We start from the raw sequence: 27,674 nt of genomic DNA on the forward strand, positions 1-27,674 counted from the left end.
TTGACTGCAGCTTTCCTGAAGAAAGTGCAGTTATAGTGCGAGCATGGGGATATCACTGTCTGGGAACAGCCCATCATGAAACCACTACAATTCTTATTTATCAGAAACTCTCCTCGGGGAAAGACAAACATCTCTTATTTCACACAAGCTGGGAGAGATGATGCTCAAAAAGCTGAAGTGTGTTACTGGAAGTGTCTGAAATGAAACTAGAATTCATTTAAAGATGTTTTTTTATTAACCCCTCTCAGACTAACACTCTTACCCTTTCCTTTGAAGGCACTCAAATGTGAGCACTCCTGGTCTCAAATTAGATCACTGCACAGCGATGAAAGAAGGTAATTACTGAGCAGTTTCAAAAACAGTGATCCCATTGCATGTGTCTTATTTATTCTGTCTGGAGATGCATACTATGTAGCTCTTCAAGTGTCAATGAGTCAAGTCGTCTTATTTGGGAGTTACCAATATTTAATCTAGATATTTAGAGGTCAGTTTATGTTGCAGCTATACATAATGCCACTGTATGCACCTGAGACAAGTTTAATTGATTGACATGCATAGAACAGCATTGCACTCCAATCTTTGTGTCTGCAGATCATAATGCTAGTTGCACTAAATAGTATTAGAACGCTGGTGCTTACCACCAAACCATGGGAAATCATAGGCTCCAGAATCTGCTTTCACATACTCAAAAGTTGTTTAAACTCTTCTGTTTTTAGCACCTAGAATTGGAAATGCTTCTGTCAGCTTTGGAAATGCTTCTCAAGCCACCCCGAATACCTCCCTGGGAGGAGTGATGCAGGCAACTCCATTCAAAGTGCAGCCCTCACCCACTGTTCATACTAAAGAAGCACTGGGTAAGTATGTAGGGTAAAATCCTAGCTCCACTGGGCTCCTTTGTCATAGACTCCAATGGAGCCAAGATTGCACGATAGCCTCTTAAAAACAAACCTACGTACTAGAAACTGGCATTAGGATACCTATGCCTTTGTTGGCAAAGGGAAACCATATGACTACTAGCACAATATGAATTCTTTCCCATTTGGGTGATGATCTGGAACAACATGATATGTTCCTTTTTAATGTTTTGTGTTGGGGGATGGTACAAAGCTCTCCACTTACTGAGCAGCCTAAGTACCGAAAGAAATTCCCATGATCTTAATAGAACCTCTCTCTGGATCTAAATTACTGTTCTTATCCTGCTGTGGTTCTGTCTGCAACAAAGCCTGAGATCCTTTGTGTCTAATGCTGTTGCCAAGCAGTTTCTGTTTCCAAGTCAAGAGGAACTATAACAGACTAGTAGAGTGGAGAGCTAAGGAATGGATCATTGAGCTGTGTAAATGGTCGCCTTTGGTCTTCAGCAGCTCCTTGTGACAAAACTGGGCAACAGCAAGTGTGCCTCGGTTTTTAGCCATCTCTGGTGGAGCATTGGCTGTCTAGCTCGCTTCTTGGTCCTTTGTCACAACCTCAGCCCTCCGGCTGGGTTGTTGGTAGTCCTGTCCCCTTTCAGGGTGCTAAAAGGTCCAGTGCCTCAGGAGGCCAGCCTTCAGAGCTAGGCAATGCAGCTCTTGGCCACCGAGTGGGGCTCACTTACTCAAGGCCTTAATAAACCTTCTTGTTGGGTTTAATAGGGGAACCAAGTCCTACCCACTCTCTGGGTTCCAGGCCAGGCCCCTGTATAAAGCAGTTGGTACCAATCTCTCCCAACTCTTTGCTGTTTCCCTGGCCTGCTTCCTACTATGTTCATACTGTAGACTATTCTTCTGGTTCACCCCTATGGTCCTCTCCTCCCAGACATTAAATATTTATAATCAGTAAACAAAGAAATACTGATCAGCCTATTGTCATACGTAGAGCAATACAATCCTGATCCCACTGTATCCCTTTGAAAACTTACTTGTCACCAGTTTTTGTCTTTCAATATTAAAGCATCTTAACCACTGACCAAAAATAGCCTGCAGTTTAATTCAAATTGTATATATCTCAGAGAAATGAAAATTGTTCATTGGCTCAAAATGTCTTAATCTCTGCAGGTATTAGAGGGATCCACTAGGAAATAAAACTATTACAGGTCTGTTGCATCTTACGCGCATTTAACATGCGCGATTTCAGCTTTACGCGGTTGGCAAAAACAAAAACAAAACAAAAAAAGAAAAACAATTTTAATACTGTACCTGTAGTGCGGGCGATTCCGCCCACCATTGAACTCAATGTAATTTTGACTATACGCGGTTTTCGCTTTACACGCTAACCGCGGAACGGAACCCCCGCGTAAGATGAGACAGACCTCTAACTACACTTTAAGCCTCATTAAAACACTAAGTAACTTCATGGTACTCAATAAGGTATAAAAGTCCACTCTTGTTTTCATTATTTGTTGTTCTGTTCAACACCTGCTGAAGGTGTTTAAATACAGAGTCCCGAAAGACAGTCCAATGATTAGTGCTCTCTTTCGTACCTTTGACTTTTGTTCATAATGAAAAATCCTATAACTTTTGAAAGGTGCTTCTGCAGCTGTTTTGACTTGTTTATTTTCTCTTGTTAGGATTTTTAATGGACATGTTTCAGACACCTATCCTGCCTGAAATGCCTTCTCTTCAAGAAAATCAGGAGAAATTTGAGGCCTATTGTAGAAAAAGTGGTATGTATAATTGGGTTTTTATCCACAATCACACTGCAACCCAAAATAAACATTTGTGCCCTATTTAGTTTTGGTGCAGGAGGAAAGCAGTCCTTTGGATATGCATGGGAAATGGAAGAAGCTTAATCCCACAGAATTTCTTATCATGAATCTGATTTACTGGAAGGCTCTAAATTCTTGTACAAAGGATTAGGAAAAGTAAAAGCACACTTATGTTGGCTACAAAATGCTGTGGAAGAGTGTGCATTAAATTGGGTTTAAATAATTTGTTGCTTCTTTGTAACTGTTTCTCTGGCACTTGAAACACAATTCCAGAAAAGACCTAGTTAATACTCTGTACTGATCTGCAAAATTTCAGCCCGAAGGTCTGCCTCACCATAACTCTTCCTCCTCTCATTACTCTGAAGTTCGTGTGCAAGTCAGTTTAGCATTTTTGTGTTGGGTCGGGGAAGGACCACATCTAGACTATGATGTGTATAGTGTTCTTCGCCAAATGTTAGTATCCTAACTGCAAGCCTTCATTAACTATATAGTTAACCTGGCAATTTAGCAGTAGCACAATGCATTGGCAAGCTGAGATTGGTATGGAGACTGATTTCCTCCAGTCCTGTACCTCTGAGCCAGCATGCTCTCAATTCCTAGTGGGGTTACAGTTCTCTGCACAATAAGCCCCTGTTTGTGGCTTTGGACTGGAAGAAGCTCCATTAATAAACTCCTGTAGTCTCCAGTATAGCAAAGACTAGACTGATTTGTTCTACTGGGTGCAAACTCTGAGGACACTTCTGGTAGATGGCTGAGATGTGAAGAGGCAGGACCATGTGGCCTTTCATTTTTCTTCCTTCCCACCCCAACCCCTTGCTGACCCTGTTAGCTTGCCCTTTCTTATGGCAGACAGGGATCTTCTTTAGAACCTATCAGGTTTGTCCCTTACAGCTGTCTCAGGCTGAGAGAGACCCTCTTTTGCTGCGTCCCCACCCTGGGACTGACAATAGTCTTCTGCCTAAAGGATGCATATATAATATGCTACTGGAACATGCTTTATGCTAGAGTAGCTAGCATTTCCATTCCCATCAGTTCTCTGATTGTGTAGGGATGAGGATGTAGCCATTTATTATGATGCTTTTTAGGTAAAGCTGAAACAATATTGACTTAATTCTTTCTTTGTCGTCTAGAGCCTGGTAAAAGCATGAAAGCTAATGACACTGCTCCTGTTGTGTCTGCTTTTTCCATTTTTGAAGATGAGAATGAAAAAGAAAACAACAGGTAAAGAGAAGCTAGTCACAGATTGAATCTCTTGTCTCTGGGATATCATGTGGGGTCAGTAGTGCCATTCCATTTAGTCCTGCTGTGACTGCATCAGCACTATCCGTCAGTTTAGATCTTCAATTTAGGAAGTGTACAGAGGAAATAAGGTCCCCAAAGATTTGGGGAAATGCCACATGAGAAGGCCTTGGCTGCTTCTCCATGAAATGGCTGAAGTCTTCCTGAGCATAGTTACTATGATCATGGTTCTTGTGTGGCTTGCCTGATAAGTGTGAGCAGCTTATTTTCTGAGACCATGACAGGTATCTCGGACTTTTGCAGACCAATTTTCTAGAAAGCTAATACCAGCTCTGGCCTCTTAACTTTTGTGTAGGTTGTTCTGCTAAAACGACTTCTAAACAGCAGTTTCTGTTAGGTTCCCACAGCAAAAAAACAAGCTTGCCCAGGCCAGAGCCTTCGGAGAACATCCCTTACTCAGATGTGCTGAGCAATCAAAAGTAAGTGTGTGTGTGTGTGTGTGTGCTTATTTCTAGCAAAGCTTAGCCTAGTAGAGTAATGTGGAATTGGAGGGCCTTGAAGTGGTTGCCTTTAGTGCTAACCTGTAGTGATCTGCAATTCTATTCCAGCATTGCAAAATAGCTAATCTGTATCTGCACAAAGAATCCCTGGCATATTAATTTTTGTCTCCTAGAAATTTCATGGGCAGGTCACTGGACATCTGCAAAACCTTGAAGCCCCGGGGTATGTTTCCAGGAGTGTGACTTCCCCATCCCATAAACACAACTTCCCTCTACTGAAATGTGTTTAGAAATGGGAAAAGTATGGTAACACATGGCCCAGATGTTACATTTAGTGGAATTAAATGTTGCCCGGTCCAAACGTCACATAGCTGGAAATGTGAATTGGAGGCCAAGACCAACAGAATTAATCCGTGGAGAGAAGTTTGTCCCTGGAAGAACGGAGCTTCACTCCTCTGAGTGGTTGGGAGCCAAGCACGGGTCTGCATGTGGATATAATGTGCATCTGTGTGGGTGGGGAGGTGGAAAAGGGTGCTTCAGTACTACAATGACTAGAGTAGTCGGGGTGGCTGTAGTGCCTTACTAGTCCTGCTCCTTGGCCTCTGGGCTGGGGTTATAGGTTAAGCTTTGGAATTTGGCAAAGTCCAAGTGTGCAGAGGTGGCCATGATGGCTTATTTTTGCTAGCACTGGGGAGACTGTATTTCTGCCTGGAGAAGGTCAGACCAGAATACATTGGTTCTCTCATTTGTGTCAACATGTTGAGGGAATCAATGACTGTTGGCTGGAAAAGCACTGTGAAGTTCTGCATGAACCGCAGGTATCACAGACTTATTGTTAGCTCCCTGGTGAACACTGCTTGATTCTTCTGTGTAGGAAGGAACTCGGACAACAGAGTTCTTGATGGATGACTCCACTGTGTGGGCTCTGCAGTGTAATAACAAAACACTAGCACCCAGTCCCAACAGCACAAGAGACTTTGCACGTGCTACACAGCTTGCTTCAACCCCATTTAACTACCTGTCAGCGCATTCATGGCAACCCATGGAGGACAAAGGTAAAGGGTATCATTATAAAATGACGTGTATTTGAGAACATGGCATCTGATTCAGCTCTGCTTTACTCCGGTCCTGTGCCAGCATCACTTCCCATATCTCAGCAGCTACTTGGAGTTCATGACCCCCAACATTACAGTATGTGGGTGCTAATTAATTTCAGGAAAAAGAATAGCAGGGAGCATGAGCCTACATAGCACCAAAGCTCCTCCGGGAGTTGTAATTTGGTGGGGGAGAGAAGGTAGCAGTTTCCCCTTCTGCAAGGATTCCCTGATAAGCAGTTCCTAAAAACCTCCTAAACTACTGTTTCCCCTATGAATACCTTCATGGTTGCTTCCATACTTTTCTCTTGTGTGGAATGCCTCCCTCAAACCATAAAGCTACCACGCCTTCCAAATCCCTCCTTAAGAACTGCTCCTACCATAGTGCTTACAGAGCACTGGCAACTGACTGGGTAGGCAGGCAGTACCTGAGCCTGTTGCCACTGATCGTATATCTCATTAACAAAACGTAGCTGTACCTACTAATTGTACACACAGCTGTTCTAAAGGAAATACAAGCTTGGATTACTGTTGCCCCATCCCCTCGTCTTTCCACTCTGCTCTGTCTTTGTCTTTAAACTGAATTGAAGGTTCTTTGGGTCAAGAACTCTGTACAAACAATAAGTGAGAGCATGTCAATAACTTAAGGGTAAAAAATTTAGAGCTTGTAGTTACCAAAATCATTAGCAAGCCAAGAAATTCAGAGTTGCATTTAAACTTGAACAAAAGACATTTGGAAATGCATCTAAGATTGCCCAAAGAATCCTCTTTGTACCCCTGTCCAGATGCCAGCTTCCCAGCTTCCTTGTTCCCTCGATATCTGCTTTTAGATGTTGTTTTGGGGTCAAGAAACCTGTAGAGGGGCTCTAAAAACATCTCTCAGCAGGATATTAACATCTGTTGTGTCAAGTGCTGAAAAATGTTTGCAATTAACGTTCTGTGCTAAATAATAGAGAAGAAGTGTTCCTCTCACTTTTTAACTTTAGGAATGAAGAAAACTTAAACCCATGGGCTTGTACTTGTTACTGTAAGAGCAGAAGCAGAACACTTTTCAAAATGGGTTTGGTGCCTATTTGAAAAGCTTCTCTGATTCAGTGTGCAGTCAACATTCCGGAGACTCTAACACTGTCCACAGCAACATTTTTAAATGAAATGTTTAACAGTGACTTCTAGTGCACGTAGGCCACAATCGTCAATCCTGACAGCTAAAGTTAGTCATGTAAATGAATGACTTGAATTTCAGCTTTTTGCTCAGAACTCATTGAAGTCGAGGGGAAACACATTGGGTTGGGAGTTCTCACTACTTCGTTGAATGGGTTAATGTGTTCCACTACTTCTGTCCCAAAATTTACTAAAATCTCCAATGAACTTCTTGCTAGCTAATCACACAATCCATAGCAAATCTTTGTGCTGAGTTATACTGGATTTTATTGTAATCACTTATAGTTCACAACCTGCTCTTTAGCAGAGGGACAAACTTGTCATGCACTTTTATTCAGAAAATGCAGTCCACAACAATGATGGTAAGATGGTTCTGGATTCTTCTGAGGAGCAGTACATGGAGGCATCCAAAACCAGGAAGCTAAGGTACAGTGTGACTTGTTCAGATGTTTGAGATTTCAAATGCCTATATGAAGACTTCTTGAATGATAACAAATTTGTCACCTCTTTCGTAGTTTCACAGATGCATTTTTCTACATGCTCTAGAATCCACATGATTACTCAAATTGTCTCAAAATTTTTCTGTGCCTCATGAGGGGTCTGGGTAGGATTAGTTAAGCTTAGGGCTAGAGAGATAAAGCTCCCCGTAAATCATGTTATCAAAGTCCTGTGCACACAATATTTCTTTTTGTGCACACCTGTGGCTCAAACTGTCACTCTAATCCTTCTCAAATTAATATTGCCCACTTGGAATTGATCTAAGTTAGTACACAGTACCCACTGCCCTTTGGGAAAGCAATATTTCAGAAATTATGAGGGTAAAGTTGGGGACCATAACATGGGTTGACCCAAACTGACCTGCCAAAGAGTGAAATGTATTTGTTCAACAAAACATCTGAGTAACTGAAGGTACATCTACACTGCAAAAAACCCAACCTTGCGGCACCAAGTCTCTGAGCCCGGGTCATCTGAGGTAAGGGAAAGGATTAATTAAGGAACTGCTGAAAGGGTCCTGAAGGAAGCAGCTGGAGAAGATTCTAGAACTGATGTGAGCAGGAGTCACACAGGTCTATTGTAAGACCTTTGAGCATGGGAAAAAGTTTGGGTTGGAAAGCCAGAGCCAGAAGGGTGAGGGCCTGGGAGAGCAGACTCCATGGAAGTAGAAAAGACTCCAGCTAGGAAGGGCTGAGAGTAGCTTGCCAAGGCCAAGAAGAGATCCAGAGACCAGACTCAAGGGATAGAAGAGACAAGCCCCAGGGGTGAGCATTATTTTGTGTTTTATGCCAATAAATTAGGCCCTGGGAAGAAGGGGTATTAATGGACAAAAATAAAGCTTTTGTGGAGTTGGGAAACAGAGGCAGGGCCGCTGCAGAGCTATACCTGGCCAGAGGGTACTGTAGGACAGGCATGCCCATTGAAAAGATCAAGTATGTCTTTGCTTGGAGTCCTGTAGTTGTCAGAGGTGCACAAGGGTGTCTTCTTGCAATGGGGATTGTCAGTAATCGGTAGGCATACTCAATAATGGTCTCCAGGTGTTGGTAAGAGGTGGGTGAAGGCAGTGTCTCAGAGGAATTCTCAAGGTAAGAGTGAAGGGGTGGTACCATTTTGCAAGTTGGGGGTGGCTTGGGCTAGGCTCAGTGTTTGAGTGTAGGCCAGGTGCAGGTCATTGCTCTCTGCTGTACCTGAAATAAACCAAAGTTTTGCCTTGACAAAGCAGGTGCTGGACACTGGGAAGGGAGCACTGTAGGTCAGTGTTCTGTATCATTTGTAAATGTTGAGTGCTTGCTAGCATGTGGTGGGGCATTGCGCAAAGAAGGTAGGGAAGGTTGCATTACAGAAGTAGCATGTATATACCTTAACTTTATTTCCTGGGTTTTCAGATATATGACTTTAGCTACTCTCCATATTCTGTAAGGACATGAGGCAACACTAGGCAAAATTTCAACTGTATATTAAAGCCCTTTTGGGTGGTTAATTAGGGCTTCCACACAACACTAGTATCCCAAATAGCTACATGGGGAACCCTGTGGATGGCAGAGGAGCATCTTGCAAAAGCTCTTGCTTTTTTCTCTTTCAGTATGAATATGCTGTCCTTCACTGTCTGGGGTTGTCCTTGCGTCTGGATAAGTGATGCTTGTTTGTTTTAAATGAAGTAGATATTCTGGACCACAACTCTGCAGCAAGGGATGGAATCTATGGCTGGGGAAATCAGAGTACATGTTGGGAAAGTTCTCCTGAATCCTAGGCATTAAAGTAGTTGACTCAAGCCCTGAAGCGTGAGGATTTGTTTCACATACTTTTTTTCAAGAACATACAAAAATGCAGTGACATTCATTTAAAGGAATACAGATACATGCCATTATTGACATTGGGGCAAATGAATGCAAGCATAAGTTTATTGCTTTAAATATTTTTATCTTTTTTGGGACATCGGGAGGGCCAGTTCATTATTGGCAAGTAACTTAATGTTTTTTGTGTTTAAATATGTAGCCCGGTTTTGGAGCAGAGCCCAGAACAAGGATCTCTGCCAGGAAATGCACCCTCTGCAGCTGCTTCTCTAGTATTAAACCAGCAACTAGCTACTGAGAAGGCTGTGTTGGAGACTTTGCAAGCAGCCAGGGGATATTCAGATGAGGAAACGGTGCTAACTGTATGTAAAGAGTCAGTCAGTACTCCACAGATTCTCGTGTGTGCAGAGGACAGGACATACCAGAATGTTAAAACTCCAGGTACTAAGGGTCAGCAGTATCATTTCTCTGTTAAAGCTCGGATTTAGGTAGCTGTATATACTTAGTGTTTCCTTCCAGTGTGCAGTTGGTCTGAAGCAAGCGACTATGAATCTATGAAATGTCTTGCAATTTCTCTAAAAAGTGTTGCTTATGAGTAGTGATCCAACAGCATGTGGAGGGATAAGGCTGCATATTTCCTGCATCTTGTGAGGTGCTGAGTGCCCTCAACTCCACTGAATTTATTGGAACCTGAGGATTCTCTCTGCTCCTCTGTCAGCTCAGGTCCAACGGTTTGGCTTTATTAATGCCTGTGTTTTCAGGTAACAGAAGCTTTTATATTCCTTTTATTAAACTGTTTCACCCACTCAGCCAAATCTTGGATCATCAAAGCCAAGACATACATAAGGGTTCATGGTAGGGATAATCTGTCATTCGTGCTTATCACTAGATTGTAGACTTCTGTTCCTCTATTTACTCACATTTTACATACTGCCTACATATTCTCTCTCCCTTCCATGAAGTCATTGTTGAAAACCCTTGGGACGAGGGCTTAATTCGCAAACTTCTATCAAGGCTACCTAAGCCGCTGAGTACCTACTCCAATACATTTGAATGGAAATCCAGTCTTCCCACTATCAAACTGAAGACTGAACTTACACTGGGTAAGAACCACCATTTTAACATATCAATTGCACTCTGTCTGAAAATTGCTTTAGATACACTGGGCAGTAAAAAATTAAATTCTTAAATTCTTTTATGTTTAAGAAAACCTTCCAAAAATGGCTCCCAGATTGTTTAAAGATTAAAGAATTTAGGGTTCAACAGTGGACCCATTTAAAAATTCCTGTATTTGGATATTATCTGCCTCTCTGTCTCTGAGAGGGAACCAATAAAGTACTTGACATGGAATTCTGAGGCTTGTATGGAACCACAATAGTCCTATTTCAACATAGATGTTGTATGTTATAGTAATTACATCATAGCTGCATGTCTTAAGTGTTGGTGTTCCCACTAATGGGATACACTTTAGACTCTGACTACTCACATGCAGTTGTAGGCAAGCAGCAGACACCACCAGTTTGGTCAACGTAATATACCCTCTCTACATACCCGCTCGTCATTTGAAAGCTTATTATGTCTACTTTGAGATGAGGTCTGATGTGGAGCTGTCAAATGGTGCTGTTAAGCAGGGATAAACAATGACACCAATATGTTAAAATGACCTCTTTGAAATGTTTGCATTTGTTTCTGTTAGTTTACTGACCATGTATTATTTCAAGACTTAAAATTGGATTTCTTTGTGGCCACAAAGCATCACAATAACAATCTAAATGGTAAAAACAAATCTGATGATAAGTTTGTACAGGTATCATTGAAATGTAATAGCACTGGTGACGTTTCTAGTCAACTTCATTATCATCTTGTTCATTGTTATGATCTCTGTCAAGAATGCTTGGGTTCCCACAGTGTTCATTGCCTTAGCACGTACACATTTCTGTGCAGGTAGGATTGTTCTGACTACAGATGGAGTTGATTGTGCAGTGGCCCCTACTGGTACAGGAACAAATAAGGTCTTCTAGAAGCTCAGATGACTTTGGGCCTGGAAGAATACAGGAAGTAGTTTGTCATCCACACTTTTCCATCTGTGTTGCAATGGTGATCCAATATCAGGTTTACCTATGTGCGAAGACATCCAAATCTTTGTTTTCCAAGATGCTAACCCTAACCCTTTTTGACATGCTGTTCAAAACCGTCCTTGCATGGTGGAAGTTTGGCCAGTGGCTTGTCCTTGTTGATGGGTAAATTGTGGTGCAAGCAATTCAAATCTCTGTGGGTCTCCTTTTCTTTCTCAGTCTGACCATACAGCACTGCTACCAACTTCCTTGCTGCAGAAATTGCAGCTTGTCCATCACTCCCAGTTTGTCAAGATCTCTGAAGTGGTAAGCTCCCTTTGTTTTGACAGCATATTAAAACACAGATTTCCCCCCTTCATACCCTATTAATGAGTGTACAGTAGGAACTATGTTGCAGAAGTCATGAGTGAGTGTGTCCCAAATTGCATACATAGTTATGAAGCGATGCTTGTTAACTGTGCTGTTAATGGTGCATGTTTTCAATCCATTTGTTCTCTATATGTTCCATTTTTGGAAAATAGTGAGCAGCGAAGACCAACATATCTGTATCGGGAGACCTAATTATTATGATATCTTTGATACCAAGAGACCCAAATGCCATATTGAGGCACGCAGCATGCAGAAGCATCCTTGTATCCGTTTCATCTTGAGTACTGTACAAATCTTGGGCTTCTTCAGTGCCTGTTCTGGAGATGGACTTTGCTACTTCACCACTAAAAAAGCCTCCAGCAAGGAGTATTTGTGTTTGGTTGTGCTCCTACACTCTGTTGCCTTTTGAGCCACATAGTCATAGAAGAATTTTACACGCGATTGCTTGTTAGATACCATGTTTAGAAACTTTTTTCCATGAAGGCACAGGGCATTTCTTGTGTCCAACCTTAAATCCTGTCCGGCACTGTCTTTCTGTAGTTTGCAGTTACTGTTGTCATATCTGTCAAAGACTTTGATTGTGGAATTAGCTTTCTGAAATCCTGGTAGGACCTGCCTCAAGTATTCAACAGCCAATTCTTTTAATGCAGAGGCGGATTAAGGTTTCTTGGGTCCCTGCGCCTCCCCAGCGCTTCCGCCTGCAGCCCCGCCCCTGTTCCTTCTGCCTGCCTGTGGCCCTGCCCACAGCTCCACCCCTTTCTGCCCCTTCCCCGGGGCCCCACCCCGTTCCACCCAGTGTCCATCCCCTCACAGCCCCACAACCCCTTTTGCTCCTTTCTGCCCCCACTGTGGCCACAAGACGGGAGAAACTCTGTCCCTGTGCCATGGCCCCGGGCCACAGTGGGGAGTGAGAGCTCCTCCAGTCCCAGGGCCATGTCCGGGCACTGGGGCTTTCCCTGCTGCTCCACGGCTTCTTCCTGGGATGGGTGGGGGTCACTGGAGAGTCCTCCGCCCAGTAGCTTCCAACGGGTCAGGGGCGGGGGGGCCTTCAGCTGGCAGTAGCGGATTTTTTCCTGGGCTCCCCAGTTGGCCAGGGCATGAGCCCCCATTGGCCCAGTGGCTAATCCACCACTGATCTAATGTATGACATTTGTCTCCAGCCATCGTTTGTATGGCAGCCCTGGCACCTCTGATCTATGCTGTGGTTTCTCTGTTGCATGCTCTTAGCTCATGGATTCTTTCAGCTTGAGCTTCCAGCAGAGGGCCTAATTCAGCTTTGTTCTTCTCATTGTTCCATCAGCATGGAAAAGGGACAAAGGGATGGGTCCCATTGGGTGACTAAGGCTATGTCTACACTATGAATTTCTTCGGTATAACTTGTGTCGTTCAGGGGTGTGAATGTAAGCTAGACCGACCTAAGCGCCGGTGTAGACAGCGCTGTGTCAGCAGGAGAGCTTTTCCTGCCAAGACAGCTACTGCCTCTCGCAGAGGCAAGAGTTATTACGTCGACGGAAGAGGTCTCCCCCATCAGCTTAGAGTGTCTTCACTGGAAGACTACCCTGATTTAGCTGCGACACTGTAAATGAGGTAGTGTAGATTTTTTTCAATATTTGTGGAGAGTCTTTTCTCTTTGATGTAAGCTTCAAGGGGCTTGTATCCTCCATGTCTTCTACGTGGAAGTTACAGCATATGAAGTAAAATTCCCAAAGTATATTGTTAAAATTACCACCACCATTTTTCATTGTGCACAAGTGTGATGGGATCCCCAGGGTATAACCTGGGACTGTGGGACCCCTGTGCCCCCTTAACTCTCCAGCCTGGCCTGTCTCACACAGTGCTTTGCTAGTGACAAGCATCAAACCCTTCCCGCCCTGTTATCACTCAATACAACAGCATGGGGAGCTCCACATCCAGCTAGATTGCATGAATGCTCCCTGAGCCATTCACGAATCACACAGAGAAAGGCAGCAGCAAATCTCCCAAGCCTCCAGCCTTGTACCCCAGGACTGTACCGTCTTGCCCTGGTCAGAAGCCTGACCAGTGTAAGTTTATTACCCAGTCCGCCCCTCCCTCAATGTGGAGAGGACACACACCAGCCTTTGTAAACTGAGCTGAGATTTCTCAAGCACTTCAAGCAAAACACACTATTTTAGGTAAAATATAAAACAGATTTATTAATTACAGAAAGATAGATTATAAGTGATAGGCACAAAAGGTCAGAGATAATTACCAAAGAAAATAAAAAGTAAGTGTACAATCTAAATCTGAAACCTTATTAGACTAGGCAATATTTGGATCAAGCAATTATTCTCAACTCACTCAATGCTGCGGGTAGGTTATAGTTCTTAGTACACAAGCTTCCCCTTTGAGCCTGGGACCAGTCTCAAGTCTTTGTCTTCCCAGCGTTCTTGTTGCTTCCAGTGTAAGTGGGGAAGGAGAACTGCAAAAGCATGATGCCACTGTCCCCTATTTTATATCCTCAGCCCATGTGCCTGGACGACACCAGCCCAGACCAGTCCTGGTGGGCGTTGCTGAGTCACAGAGTTGAGCCATCCTCCTTTTGTGTGATGCTTGGCCAGTCCTCTTACAGCATTGTAAATCCCTTGATCACAATTCCCCTGCTGATTAATGGTCATTTAACACCCTCCGGGGAGTGGATCATCTCCTTTGTTGTCACTGGAGAACTAGCAGTTGAGACTCTCAAACTTACAACATATTTCAGTAACAACCATACAGCAAAATCTCATAACTTCATATATACTAACGATATACATATTTTGGACTATGCAGTACAATTTGCTGCTACTGGTGCACAACCTTTAGTGCCAAACTGATCTTGTTAGCAAACTTATAATCACTAGTGAGACACTTCAACAATTAAGAATATGCCACGTGAAAATATTTCATGTTGGTATATTGCAAAATGCTGCTATTTGCCATTTTTTGCCACATGCTAAACAGGTGCATCATTTCGGTGGTGGGGTCGGGGGGAGAATACTTGTCCATGCAAAACCAGTAAAAAAAAAATCTCTTAATACATTGTCATTTGGTAGCTTTGACCAATAAAACACCACCTTAAGGTGTTGAAATTAAGCAGTAAAAACTGTAGACATAGTCACATTGCAATATTTCTGGAACTGCAAACAATGAAACTCATTTTGGATACCATTGTTTCACCTTGTTTACATCACCCCTTGACAGCTCCACATCATACCGCCTCTAAACGTACATAAAATAAGCTTGCAAGTGATATATGATGTGGATGTGAGTAGGGTTGGACTCACCCCCATGGCGCCTCCTGCTGGTCGTCCTCTGGAATTAGCTCATTTTCCAGCCAGGAGCACCCTCTGCAGGCCGGTGATCCGCCTTACCTCACTCTGGCCCCCGTGTCCCTCCCAGGACCCTGGTGCCCCGTCACTGGGTTTCTGCCCCCCTTGCAGAACCCCTCAGTCTCAGGGTCTCCCCCGCCCCCAGGGGAACCCCCACCCACTAACCCCACCTCGCCTCAGTGTATGGCTACTGCCAGCCACCATCTAGCCCCACTCCCTGGGGCAGACTGCAGTATATGCCACTCATCACAGGCAAGGTTGGGCTGGACCTGCTGCCTCTCTATAGCTGGGCTGCCCCTCTGTAGCCCCGGTACTGGTCTTAGGCCCACAGCCTGGGGGTTTTCCAGGCTGGAGCTCCCCAGCTCCTCTAGCCTTCCCCCAGCCCTGCTCCACTCCCAGTACCCTGCTCAGCTCCCTTGCAGCCAGGCCCTTCTCTCTCTACAAGCAGAGAGAGACTGTTGAGCTCCTGGCTCCCAGCCTCTTATACAGGCCAGCTGTGCCCTGATTGGGGCGTGGCCCCTACTGAGCCTGCTTCCCACTCAGCCTGGGCTGTTCTCCCAGCCCTCCAGCCCTCTCCCCGGGCTGGTTTTAACCTTGTCAGGGCTGGAGCGGGTGGCCACCCCGCTACAGGCGGGTACACTAAACTCCAAAATTATGGCCTTTTTTGGAGAAAATTGCCAAACACTTACTAGAAAGCATTATAGTGATTGCAATATGAGGGTGCCATGGAGCTTCTGAGGTTTTAAACTTATTTAATACCTGTTTGTTACACAGCGTGAGGGTGCACCGAGAACGACAGTAAAGGTGTTTATAACACACCAAAGCAATAACGTACAGTGCTGTTGTAATGTGCTTGGCCAGTTCATTCTGTCTAGAAAGCTTTGCTGAAGAGGAAGCTTTGTAAATAGAACTCATTAATCTATTGTATCTTTCATCTCCTTCCTAAACTGCCAAAGGTCCTAACTCATTCCATGTGGAGTGCTTACTTGGAGAAGGGGCTTTTGCTCATGTCTATCAGGCTTCTGTCCTGGATACAAAGAACCCTAAAAATAACCAGAAAGTAATATTAAAGGTAAGTGGCTTTGGTTCTGAATAGCTTGTCATATAACTTTTAGAGCTGGCTTCGCTGAGGTCCCTTAGTAATTCAACCAGTAGTCTGAGATGTGTAATTAAAGTACCTAACCTCTAAGGCAGTGGTTCTCAACCAGGGGTACACGTACCCCTCAGGGTATGCAGAGGCCTTCCAGGGGGTACATCAGTGGTTCCCAAACTGGGGTTCGTGAAATGTTACAGGGGGTTCTCGGGAAAAAATTCCCTAATGGCGGACAGAGCTGTCCCTAGAAACCCGGGGCAGCATGGGGCCAGCAGCCTGGAGCCCCTGGACTTCCAAGAGCTAAGCAGATCAAAGCAAGCATATCTATCACACTGAGGAGATTTAAACTTCAAGACTCCTTATAAGAAATGGAAAGGGAGGTGGATATTTTTTGCTGTTTTTAAAATTAAATAGGCAGCTAGTATTGTTTTTAAAATTATTATGAAGAACAAGTTTAAGCTTTGTTGTAACGTGCGTTGTTTGCCTGGACTGCTCAAGACCTGAATGCTTGTGTAGGAGGAACTCTGAGTTGGCTTCTTAAATACCTTCATGCTGTTTCACATCTGATACTCCTTGATGAAACATAGGAGCCTTGTCTTATAACAGGCTTATTCAAAGTGATACAAGCGATGAAAATGAGATCTTGGAAGAGTGTTGCCATTTTCATAATGTAATAAAAATACTGTAATGATAAATAATAATTAATAATACATAGGGTGTAATAAGCATGTTATAAAAACAAATTATATTTCCAAGATCACTGCTTTTATAATTTAAACTCAGGTAACGGAGAAAATTCCTGGAAATATTCATTTTTAAGAGGGGGTTCACGAGACACAACATTTTAGTGAAAGGGGTTCACAGATTGTTAAAGTTTGGGAACCACTGGGGTACATCAACTCATCTAGATATTTGTCTAGTTTTACAACAGGCTCCATAAAAAGCACTAGCGAAGTCAGCACAAACTGAAATTTCATATAAACGACTTGTTTATACTGCTCTATATACTATACACTGACATGTAAATACAATATTTATGTTCCAATTGGTTTATTTTATAATTATACGATAAAAATGGAAAGTAAGCAATTGTTCAGTAATAGTGTGCTGTGACACTTTTGTGTTTTTAAGTGAGGTGAAACTTGGGGGGTACACAAGACAAATCAGACTCCTGAAAGGGGTACAGTAGTCTGCAAAGGTTGAGAACAACTGCTCTAAATGGACTTTGTCTGTCTTCAGTTTCCCGCCATTGGTTCTTGTTATGCCTTTCACCACGAAGTTAAAGAGCCCTCCAATACCTGGTATTTTTTCCCTGTGAATATACTTAGGTGCTAATCAAGACAGCTCTCAATCTTTCTGATAAACGAAAACGATTGAGTTCCCATAATTCACTGTAAGGCATTTTTTCCAGCCCTTGAATACTTTTTTTTGTTTTGTTTAGCTCTTCTCCGTACCCTCTACTTCAAAGAATGAGAAAACCAAGTTCTTCTTCAAGTGCTTGCTCATATCGATTCCAATTAGGTGTGCGCGCGCTGCGTGCACGATCGTCGGAGAAATTTTCTACCCTAGCAACACCCGGTGGATCGGCTGTGGAGCCCCCTGGAGTGGCGCCTTCATGGCGCTGGATATATACCCCAGCCAACCCAGCGCCCCCTCAGTTCCTTCTTACCGCCCCTGACGGTCGTTGGAACTGTGGAGCGCGGCATAGCTGTTCTCCACTCTCCCTAGCTTATCCTGTTAATTCTGTAGATAGTTGTAGTCATAGTTGTTGTATAGTGTTAGATAGTTATTCATCTTCGTTTTTAATAGTTGTAAATAGTTAGCGGGGGTTAAGGGGGTTGTTCTCCCCCCTTTTCCTCACGGCGCATAGCCGGGCTCATGCCCAAGGCTCCTGGCTTTAAGCCGTGCGCGTCCTGCGCTAAGCCTATGCCTACGAGTGATCCGCACGACTCGTGTCTGAAGTGTCTAGGAGAGTCCCATCAGACAGATAAGTGCAAGATCTGTAAGGCCTTCAGACTGAGAACCAAAAAGGAGCGGGACTTTAGGCTTAGGCAGCTCCTCATGGAGGCGGCACTTAGCCCGGATCCTCCCTCGGCGCGCCCAGCCCCGGCACCGAGCGCCTCGGTGCGCAGCGCCCCTGCGGCACCGACCGGTACTGCACCGCGGGCAGAATCGGACAAGGCCTCACGGCACCGGCCTCCTTCGGCACCGCGCCTGCCACAGGGGCCTCGGCGCCGTTCCCTGTCTCCGGGACACAAGAAATCCCGCAAGGCACAGGGGACTGCTGTCCTGCAGACGCCGGCTACCCCGGTGCCGGGGTTAGAGCCGCGTCCGCCTTTAGAGCGCCAGAAACAAGTGCCTGCTACACCGTCGACTCCGGCACCGCGGCCGTTGAGTCCGGTGCGGACTGGATCACCACCTCGGTCGGCGGTTGAGCCTTGTCTTCCGTCCACTCCAGAGACCTTCGCGACGGCGAGAGACCTTATTGCTCTCACGGAGCCGGCGCCGTCCCAACCACTGGCACCGTCGGCTCCTCGCGCGGTGCAATCCAGGGGCAAGCCTGCCCTGGTACGCCCGCCGTCTCAGGACGTGGACTCACGGCACCGCTCCAGGTCTCGGAGCAGGTCCCGACGCCGCTCGCAGTCCCGGCGCCGACTATCACCTCGGCACCGGTCGTACTCGCGGCCAAGATCCTCTTCACGGCACCGGTCTACGTCTCGGCACCGTCACGATCATCGGTACCGATCGGACTCAAGACGTAGTTCTCGGCACCGGTACGAGCGCCGGTCCAGTTCGAGGGGCCGCTCCCGGTACCATGTCTACTCGTCGTCTTCTAGGTCCAGATCCGGATCTCGGCACCGACATGGCCACCGGCACCGATTCCGGTACCGCTCACCGGCACCGCGCAGGGACCGATCACCTGCGGACCGGCACCGATCGGCACCGTATCGTCCTGAGCTGATTCCGACGCGTTCGGCACCGCCTTGGCCCTCGAGATCAGCGTCTCGCTCCTCCGACGGGGTCTCGAGATCAGCATACCCTCCTCAGGGTCAGGCTGCTGCGGCTGACTTGGGCCACTGGCAGGAGGTGGTGGAGGACCCTGCGCAGGGACCTACGCACTGGTCGTTCTGGACCCCGTGGGCGTATCACCAGGCGCAGGGGGCTCCACCATCAGCCTCTCGCTCGGCACGCTCTGAGCCCAGGGTCCCGGAGGCCACCATCTCCCGTCCTCCCCCAGGGGGCATGGAGGCTCCCGTGCCTACACCACCTGAGGCCCTGGACCCAGGGGCAGGCGATGCTCCGCTTCAGGGACCCTTAGAACAGGATCCTCCATTAGACCCCTTGCCCCCTGAGGCATCCTCCTCATCTTCCCTAGATGAGGTGGTGGCGGGCACTACTGCCTCGGGCCCGCCCCTGATAGATCTTCGTGCACACCAGGACCTATTACTTAGGGTGGCGAGTAATATGGATCTCCAGGCGGAGGAGATAGTAGAGGTGCAGGACCCGGTGGTGAGCATCCTCTCGGCTGATGCCCCATCCAGGGTGGCATTACCTCTGATTCGGACGATTCAGGCTAATGCCACTACAATATGGCAAACTCCTGCCTCTATTCCACCCACAGCCAGAGGGGTGGAAAGGAAGTACTTCGTCCCTTCCAAGGACTATGAGTACTTATATACTCATCCCCCACCGTGTTCACTAGTGGTGTCATCGGTGAACGCAAGAGAGCGTCACGGCCAGCAGGCTGCAGCGCCCAAATCGAAAGACGCTAAGCGCTTCGATTTGTTCGGGCGTAAGGTGTATTCAGCGGGAGGGCTGCAACTCAGAGCGGCAAACCAGCAGGCGCTCTTGAGCCGCTACAACTTTAATTCATGGAACTCTATGGGGAAATTTAAAGAGTTGGTTCCCCAGGACTCAAGGGAAGAGTTCGGGGCCTTAGTGGAGGAGGGTAAGAAGGTGGCGAGGACCTCCTTATAAGCCTCCTTGGACATAGCGGACTCGGCCGCCAGGACGCTGGCCTCAGGTATCGCCATGCGGCGAGTCTCCTGGCTCCAGGTCTCGGGCTTGCCGCCGGAACTGCAGCAGACCCTGCAGGTTTTACCCTTTCAGGGCCACGGGCTGTTCTCGGAGAAGACGGACTCTCGGCTGCAGAGCCTCAAGGACTCGAGAACGATCATGCGCTCCCTGGGGATGCATGTCCCAGGGCCCCAGCGCAGACCCTTTAGGCCCCAGCCTCAAAGGTTCTACCCTCCCACGCCTCGTCCGAGACAGGACTTCGCCAGAAGGCGGGTCCGAGGTGGTAGGCGAAGGTCGACCGGCCCTCAACCCGGTCAGAACCAGGGGCCGCCCAGGCCACCTTCAGGCCCTAGGCAAAACTTTTGAAGGTGCGGTCGAGGACGGCGCCCCAGCCACTACCCAGGATCCAGCTCCCTCCTTTCGGGATCGCCTCTCCCGTTTCCACCGTGCTTGGTCCCTTATAACCTCGGACCGTTGGGTCCTTCGCACGGTGGAGAGGGGATACGCTCTCCAGTTTTCTTCGTTCCCTCCCTCCCACCCCCCCTCCCCGTCCCTCTTCAGGGACCCTTCTCACGAGCATCTCCTTACACAGGAGGTTTTTGGGCTCCTCTCTATGGGGGCCATAGAGGAGGTTCCGCCAGAGTTAAGGGGGAGGCGGTTTTATTCCCGCTACTTCCTGATCCCCAAGTCAAAAGGGGGTCTGCGACCCATTTTAGACTTACGCGGACTCAACAAATTCATAGTAAAGTTGAAGTTCCGCATGGTCTCATTGGGGACCATTATCCCTTCCCTGGATCCTGGAGACTGGTTCGCCGCCCTCGACATGAAGGACGCATATTTTCATATAGCGATCTATCCCCCTCACAGGCGCTTCCTTCGATTTGTGGTAAACGAGGTGCACTACCAATTTGCAGTCCTTCCCTTCGGCTTGTCCGCGGCTCCGAGAGTGTTCACAAAATGTATGGCTGTCGTGGCAGCATACCTTCGTCGACAAGGGATACAGGTGTTCCCGTATTTAGACGACTGGCTGGTGCGCGACCGCACCAGAGAGCAAGTTCAAGCTCACGTCCACATAATAGTACAAACATTCCACGAGTTGGGCATTCTACTCAACAAAGAGAAGTCCACTCTAGAGCCAACCCAGAGGATAGAATTTATTGGGGCAGTCCTAGACTCCAGACTTGCCCGAGCTATTCTACCAGACAATCGTTTTCATACCGTCACAAGCATCATTCGAGGGCTCAGGGCCTTTCCGATTACCACAATAAGGACGTGCCTTGCCCTATTGGGTCACATGGCCTCTTGCACTTATGTAACCAGATACGCCAGACTTCGACTTCGCCCACTGCAGGCCTGGGTATCGTCAGTGTACCGCCCTCATCAACACAGCCTAAACATGGTGGTCACAATCCCGACCTCGGTCCTGGCCTCTCTCACCTGGTGGCTGGACCGCAAGGCGGTTTGCGCAGGAGTGCCGTTCCACGCCCCTCAACCCTCCCTGCACCTGGTCACGGACGCCTCATCTCTAGGTTGGGGCGCTCACCTTGGGGAGCACCATACCCAGGGAATGTGGACCGCACCCCAACTGGCCCTGCACATCAATGTTCGAGAGCTGATGGCGGTGCGCCTGGCCTGTCAGGCATTTCTCAGTCTCCTACAGGGCCGTTGCATGTTAGTCCTCACCGACAACACCATGGCCATGTTTTACATCAACAAGCAAGGAGGAGCCCGATCGTCGCTTCTATGCCAAGAGGCCATTCGCCTGTGGGAATTCTGCATCGCCCACTCGATACATCTCACGGCATCGTTCCTTCCTGGAGTCCAGAACACGCTAGCAGACCGTCTCAGCAGGTCCTTCCAAACGCACGAGTGGTCGATTCGCCCGGACATCATCTATTCCGTCTTCCAGAGGTGGGGATTTCCCCAGGTCGACCTGTTCGCATCTCGAGCCAACAGGAAGTGCCACGGGTTCTGCTCCCTACAAGGGCGATCTCTGGGCTCCCTGTCGGACGCGTTCCTTCTAACTTGGAAGGACCACCTGTTCTACGCTTTCCCTCCATTTCCACTGGTCCACAGGGTACTGCTCAAGCTACGCAGAGACCAGGCACGGGTGATTCTAGTCGCTCCAGCTTGGCCAAGGCAGCACTGGTACACCACACTTTTGGAGCTATCGGTTCAAACACCGATCACGCTTCCCTTGTGCCCAGATCTGATCTCTCAGGACCACGGCCGACTATGTCACCCCGACCTGCAATTGCTCCACCTCACAGCGTGGATGCTCCATGGCTGAATCGGACAGAGCGGCAATGCTTGCATTCCGTCCAACAGATTCTGCTGGGAAGTAGAAAGCCCTCTACACGGACCACTTACTTAGCCAAGTGGAAACGGTTCTCCTGTTGGTGTGAGCAGCGAGCCACGCCCCCCTTGCAGGCATCTATTCCTCTTATACTTGAATATCTCCTATCCCTAAAACAGCAGGGCTTGGCGATATCTTCGGTCAGGGTTCACCTGGCCGCTATTTCGGCGTTCCACCCAGGAGAACACGCTTCCTCGGTCTTCTCTAACCTGATGGTCGTTAGATTCCTCAAGGGCTTAGACCGACTGTACCCACAGCAACGCCAGCCCGTTCCGACGTGGGATCTCAACCTGGTTCTCTCAAAGCTCACAGGGCCTCCGTTGGAGCCATTGGCTACCTGTTCACTCCTGTACCTATCCTGGAAGACAGCCTTCCTTGTAGCCATCACTTCAGCAAGGCGCGTTTCTGAACTCAGGGCACTTACGTCTGAGCCTCCATACACTGTTTTCCATAAGGACAAGGTGCAGCTTCGCTCCCACCCTGCCTTTCTTCCCAAGGTAGTCTCACCTTTTCACGTGAACCAGGATATATTTCTCCCGGTCTTCCATCCTAAGCCACACGCTACTCGCCAAGACCAGCGTATGCATTCCTTGGACGTACGCAGGGCCCTGGCTTTCTATATTGACTGTACAAAGCCGTTTAGGAAGACGACACAACTCTTCGTTGCAGTGGCCGACCGGATGAAAGGCTCACCGGTCTCCTCACAGTGCCTGTCCTCTTGGATCACGTCCTGTATTCGTGCTTGCTACGACCTGGCCGGTGTTCCGACGCCGCGCCTCACTGCTCACTCCACAAGGGCCCAGGCCTCCTTGACTGCCTTCCTGGCTCAAGTCCCGATCCAGGACATTTGTAGAGCTGCAGTTTGGTCGTCAGTCCACACATTCGCCACTCACTATGCGCTGGTACAGCAATCCAGAGACGATGCTGCATTCGGATCAGCGGTTTTGCACACAGCAATGTCTCACTCCGACCCCACCCCCTAGGTAAGGCTTGGGAGTCACCTAATTGGAATCGATATGAGCAAGCACTCGAAGAAGAAAAGACGGTTACTCACCTTTGTAACTGTTGTTCTTCGAGATGTGTTGCTCATATCCATTCCAAACCCGCCCCCCTTCCCCACTGTCGGAGTAGCCGGCAAGAAGGAACTGAGGGGGCGCTGGGTCGGCTGAGGTATATATCCAGCGCCATGAAGGCGCCACTCCAGGAGGCTCCACAGCCGACCCACCGGGTGTTGCTAGGGTAGAAAATTTCTCCGACGATCGTGCACGTGGCGCGCGCACACCTAATTGGAATGGATATGAGCAACACATCTCGAAGAACAACAGTTACAAAGGTGAGTAACCGTCTTTTTTTAAATGTGATTTTTTTTTTTTTACCTGATAGTGGTTTAAGTACATAGATTCCTTGGTTCTAGTACTCAATGTGAAGTGGAAATTGGGCTTCCAGTGTTGTACTAGCCTCCTCTATGGCTGTTTGTCATAAATTGTCACTTTAAGCAAGATGTGTACTGCCTGCAGTAGGCTTAAATGCCAATTTTAGTCTTATTTTAAATAAAAGACAATCTATATAGAAATAAGCTTCTAACCATATAGGCAATCATATTGCTGTGAGCTGAATGGTTGGAGCACTTTTTCAAGATCAGTCATAGAGTTCAAGGCTGGAAAGTTCTAGATCACCTAGTCTGACATGCTGTATATCACAGGCCACCAACACCACCAGGCAGAGAATGGAAGGACTAAGGTGCACCAAGGCCCTGCCATCGCAGGGCATTAAATGAGAGATACGCATAATATTAAATCTCAGCAAGGTGGAAGTAGTGAATTAGCCTAAACAAACATTCTTCTTTGAGCAGTGTCCCTATGGGTGCTCCACTGTAGGTGTGTCTGTGTCCCTGCACTGCTAATCAGAGAACTTCAGTAGCAGTGTCCCTTCGCCCCGCGCATGTGCTGCAACCCCTCATGCTCTGCCACGAGGCTATCCAGTGCTGTGCACACAAACCCTTCCCAACCGCCCCTGGCTAGAGGTGCAGCTTTAGCTGTCCATTAGTGGATTGTTAACTTCTTTAGAATTGTTAGTTTTTAGCTACCTTTTGGAGCTTCGCTTTAACAAAAAGAAAGAAAGGGATAAAGAGATTACTTCTAAAAAAACCCAACCCTTTATTTTAGATTTTGTTCTTTTCTTTGGGCCCCTGTCTGGGGATTTCCCATTACAGGGTATATCCTAAGTACACTTAACAGCAAGGGTATTCAGGTTTTTCCCGCCCAACTACGAAGAGGTTTCTCAAAGGCATAACAGGCCTCTTTCCCCAACCCAGACTTCCTACCCCACAACGGGATCTCAATCTAGTGTGAAAAGAAAAATGCACAAGCAGTCAGGTCACTGTAATTATATGGGAAGATTTTCCCATCTTCCTTCAATTTACTAGATAAACCTGTTGGATTATATCACCATTTAATATGGAGTGTTTGGTTACAGGTGCAGAAGCCTGCAAGCCCTTGGGAGTTCTATATTGCATCTCAGCTGATGGAGAGGCTTAAACCAAGTGTGCGACATCTCTACATCCAGTTTTATTCTGCTCACTTCTTCCAAAATGGAAGTATATTAGTTGGTGAGCTATACAACTATGGAACTTTACTGGTAGGTGCACTAAGACTTGTGGTCTGAAGAGGTATATTTGTAACCTTTTAGGAATTAAAATACATTGCAATGCATAGTAATCCATTGTTCCTCTTTGCTTAACAAAAACACTTGTTGTAGGTTTATTTTCCACTACTCTGTTTTGCAAATATGGAGTTACAATGTATATTATGTAAAGCTATCTTTCGGTGTGGTTGACATTCTGTCTCTTTTCCTTTCCCCATATCTTTGTTTACAGAATACCATAAATATTTACAAAAAGCTTCCAGAAAAAGTGATGCCTCAAGCACTAGTAATCTATTTTGCTGTAAAAATTCTATACATGGTGGAAGAGCTCCATAACTGTGGAATCATTCATGGTGACATTAAACCTGATAACTTCATACTTGGAGAAAGGCAAGTATTTCCCTTTAGCACCAAAACTACTATCCTTTTGTATTGTGGTTTTAATAATTACGTGGCAATCATTTACTCATTTACTGCAGGCTTTTGGATAATGACACCTGTGACATAGACAGTCTCTCTCATGGTCTGACAGTCATTGACTTGGGTCAAAGTATAGACCTGAAACTCTTTCCTGAAGGAACTGCGTTTACAGGAAAGTGTGAGACATCTGGATTTCAGTGTATCGAAATGCTGACACAGAAACCATGGAACTACCAGGTATGAGATTACATAGATGTAATAATCTGAGCATTTGGGCCCCAATCCACAAAGGTACTTAGGCTCCTAAATCACAGATTTAGGAGTCTAAGTCCCAGTTTTAGGCTCCCTGCAATCCACAAAACCCCTGCCAAACCCTGTTGGTGCCTAAACTCACTCAGCTCTAAGTTTCTGCCTCTGAGCATGCGCACTTCCACCCCATTGTAGGTGTCGGGATGCCTTGTATAGGGAGCCTAGATGCTAAACTCAGGTTTCGTGGATTGTAATGTTTATGTGGGATTTTGGGTTTGTTTGAGGTCGTCGTCCCGTGTCGTCGTCCCCCCCCCCCCCCCCCCCCCAGGTGCCTAAACATTAGGTGCCATGATGCTCAATGTTGCGCTGCCTAAGTCTCTTTGTGGATCCAGGCCTAGGTAATTAAATTCTGGCCATCTGATATGAGTCCAGCACTTAAACTTGATAGGCAGGATTCTGCATGGACGTAGCAAAACAGGTTTGCATTTCTATCTGCTGTAACTTCCACTGATAACTAAGATCACAACTATTGTTATATAAAGGCCTGATCCTGCAACTTCTGCTCACATGACTTGTCCAGCTGAAATCATAAGGTATCAAGAAAATATGTTCCACAAAATACTTGAGCAGCATGAGTTTTCAGATCACCTTTTAAATAATAATGCTAAATCATTAATCTGGACTTCTTCACAATAGACACATCTCTCTCTTTTTAGACTGATTACTTTGGAATTGCTGGAACAATATACTGCATGCTCTTTGGCACCTACATGAGGGTGAGAAATGAAGAAGGGATCTGGAAAACTGAGGGAGTCTTCAGAAGGTTGGTCTCACTGCATCTTAAGGAGAGCTCCTCAGGAGAACTTTTTTATAAAATGCAGCTAAAACTACTCGTTTTAGATGGCTAGAGAGATTTATCTTCTGCACCCAGTTCTGGGGAAGCTGATAACATAGAATTAGCTTTTAAAGTGTCTTAGTTACCTTCCTGATGATTTAAAACCCACGATTCCAAGCTGAAGTGTGGCAAGTTCATACGCACACATGCTGCTGGAGGAGGCATTGTACTTGATGCAGGAAGCCTTTCTGGCACAAACTGCTTTTCAGCAGTGGACGTGCCAGATTCCAAGAAGTTAAGGAAAATTTACAACAAATAGACTTAACACATGACAGTACATTAGTCAGCAAGTTTGACTGGCTCCTTTGTAACATGTTGCTTAGTTAAATTGCATTATCTTGTCTAAGGAGTAAGGTCCACAAATGCCCCGGGTTGGAAGTTCCTGGGGGGATGAAAACATTGGCCTGTTTAAGAAGGCAATACACTCTATGGGGAGAGGGGGGCTAGAAAGAAAGTCAACTGTATAGTCAAGTACCATAACAGAACAGTTGTACTTGTTGCCACTGAATGACTAGACAATACACTTGTTTCTTCCTATTACAATGGGTTTCTCTACGTGTAGGTAACTTACTTGTTTGCTGTAACTGGAATAAGTGTACTGAGCAGGTCAACTGAAACTAAATACATTGAGAACAGTCTTGATATGCTGACGCTGTAATGAAGTGCTTGTTTTTCTCTTCTAGGATTCCTAATGCAGAATTGTGGAATGAGTTCTTCTGCAGCCTCCTGAACATACCAGACTGCCATCACCTTCCATCTTTGGGAGCTTTACGCAAAAAGCTAAGAGACTTATTCCAAAAGTCGTATGCTAAGGAAATAAAGTTCCTTCGCAACCGGCTTGTGGTGTTGCTCATAGAAAACAAACGTTCACGAAAATAAGCCTTGAATTTAAAGACTTCTGTTTCTCTTAATATGGAGAGAAGCTTTCTACATATACTTTTAAATGTCATGTCTTTTCAAAATACACTTGGTTTGCTACTGATCTTTGAGTGAACTTTGTCCTTGACAACTTGAATATTTGCCTCTACTGTCATGGAGAAACTAATCTACACAAGCTACATGACTTTTTAGGAAATTCTAACTTGAATGTTTAAAGTTACTTTGGCGGACTTCAATGTGGGAGACCAGCTGGAGGTGTCATGCAGCAGTAGTAAAACCTCCTTTGCTTTCAAAAACAATGATTTTTTTTTTCTACCACAAGGTATATTGTCCATATACATGTTGGGTACATGATGCATAAAGATGAACTGATAAACAGATGGAAGG

General features: G+C 46.3%; 1 protein-coding gene across 1 annotated transcript in view; it reads left to right on the forward strand.

Annotated features, from left to right (window-relative positions):
- Positions 1 to 27,287, forward strand: part of BUB1 (BUB1 mitotic checkpoint serine/threonine kinase) — a 50,535-nt gene extending 23,248 nt beyond the window's left edge. The window contains exons 11-25 of the mRNA XM_065401698.1: positions 277 to 335; positions 717 to 854; positions 2,543 to 2,638; positions 3,811 to 3,901; positions 4,317 to 4,398; positions 5,294 to 5,474; positions 7,013 to 7,100; positions 9,165 to 9,403; positions 9,925 to 10,065; positions 15,692 to 15,807; positions 24,677 to 24,838; positions 25,077 to 25,234; positions 25,324 to 25,501; positions 26,230 to 26,336; positions 27,092 to 27,287. Of these exons, the coding sequence (XP_065257770.1) occupies positions 277 to 335; positions 717 to 854; positions 2,543 to 2,638; positions 3,811 to 3,901; positions 4,317 to 4,398; positions 5,294 to 5,474; positions 7,013 to 7,100; positions 9,165 to 9,403; positions 9,925 to 10,065; positions 15,692 to 15,807; positions 24,677 to 24,838; positions 25,077 to 25,234; positions 25,324 to 25,501; positions 26,230 to 26,336; positions 27,092 to 27,287 (2,032 nt within the window). The remainder of the gene's footprint in view (positions 1 to 276; positions 336 to 716; positions 855 to 2,542; positions 2,639 to 3,810; positions 3,902 to 4,316; positions 4,399 to 5,293; positions 5,475 to 7,012; positions 7,101 to 9,164; positions 9,404 to 9,924; positions 10,066 to 15,691; positions 15,808 to 24,676; positions 24,839 to 25,076; positions 25,235 to 25,323; positions 25,502 to 26,229; positions 26,337 to 27,091) is intronic.
- Positions 27,288 to 27,674: the final 387 nt, after the last annotated feature.

The sequence above is a fragment of the Emys orbicularis genome, chromosome 3 (assembly GCF_028017835.1).
Source record: "Emys orbicularis isolate rEmyOrb1 chromosome 3, rEmyOrb1.hap1, whole genome shotgun sequence".
Taxonomy (NCBI): Eukaryota; Metazoa; Chordata; order Testudines; family Emydidae; genus Emys; species Emys orbicularis.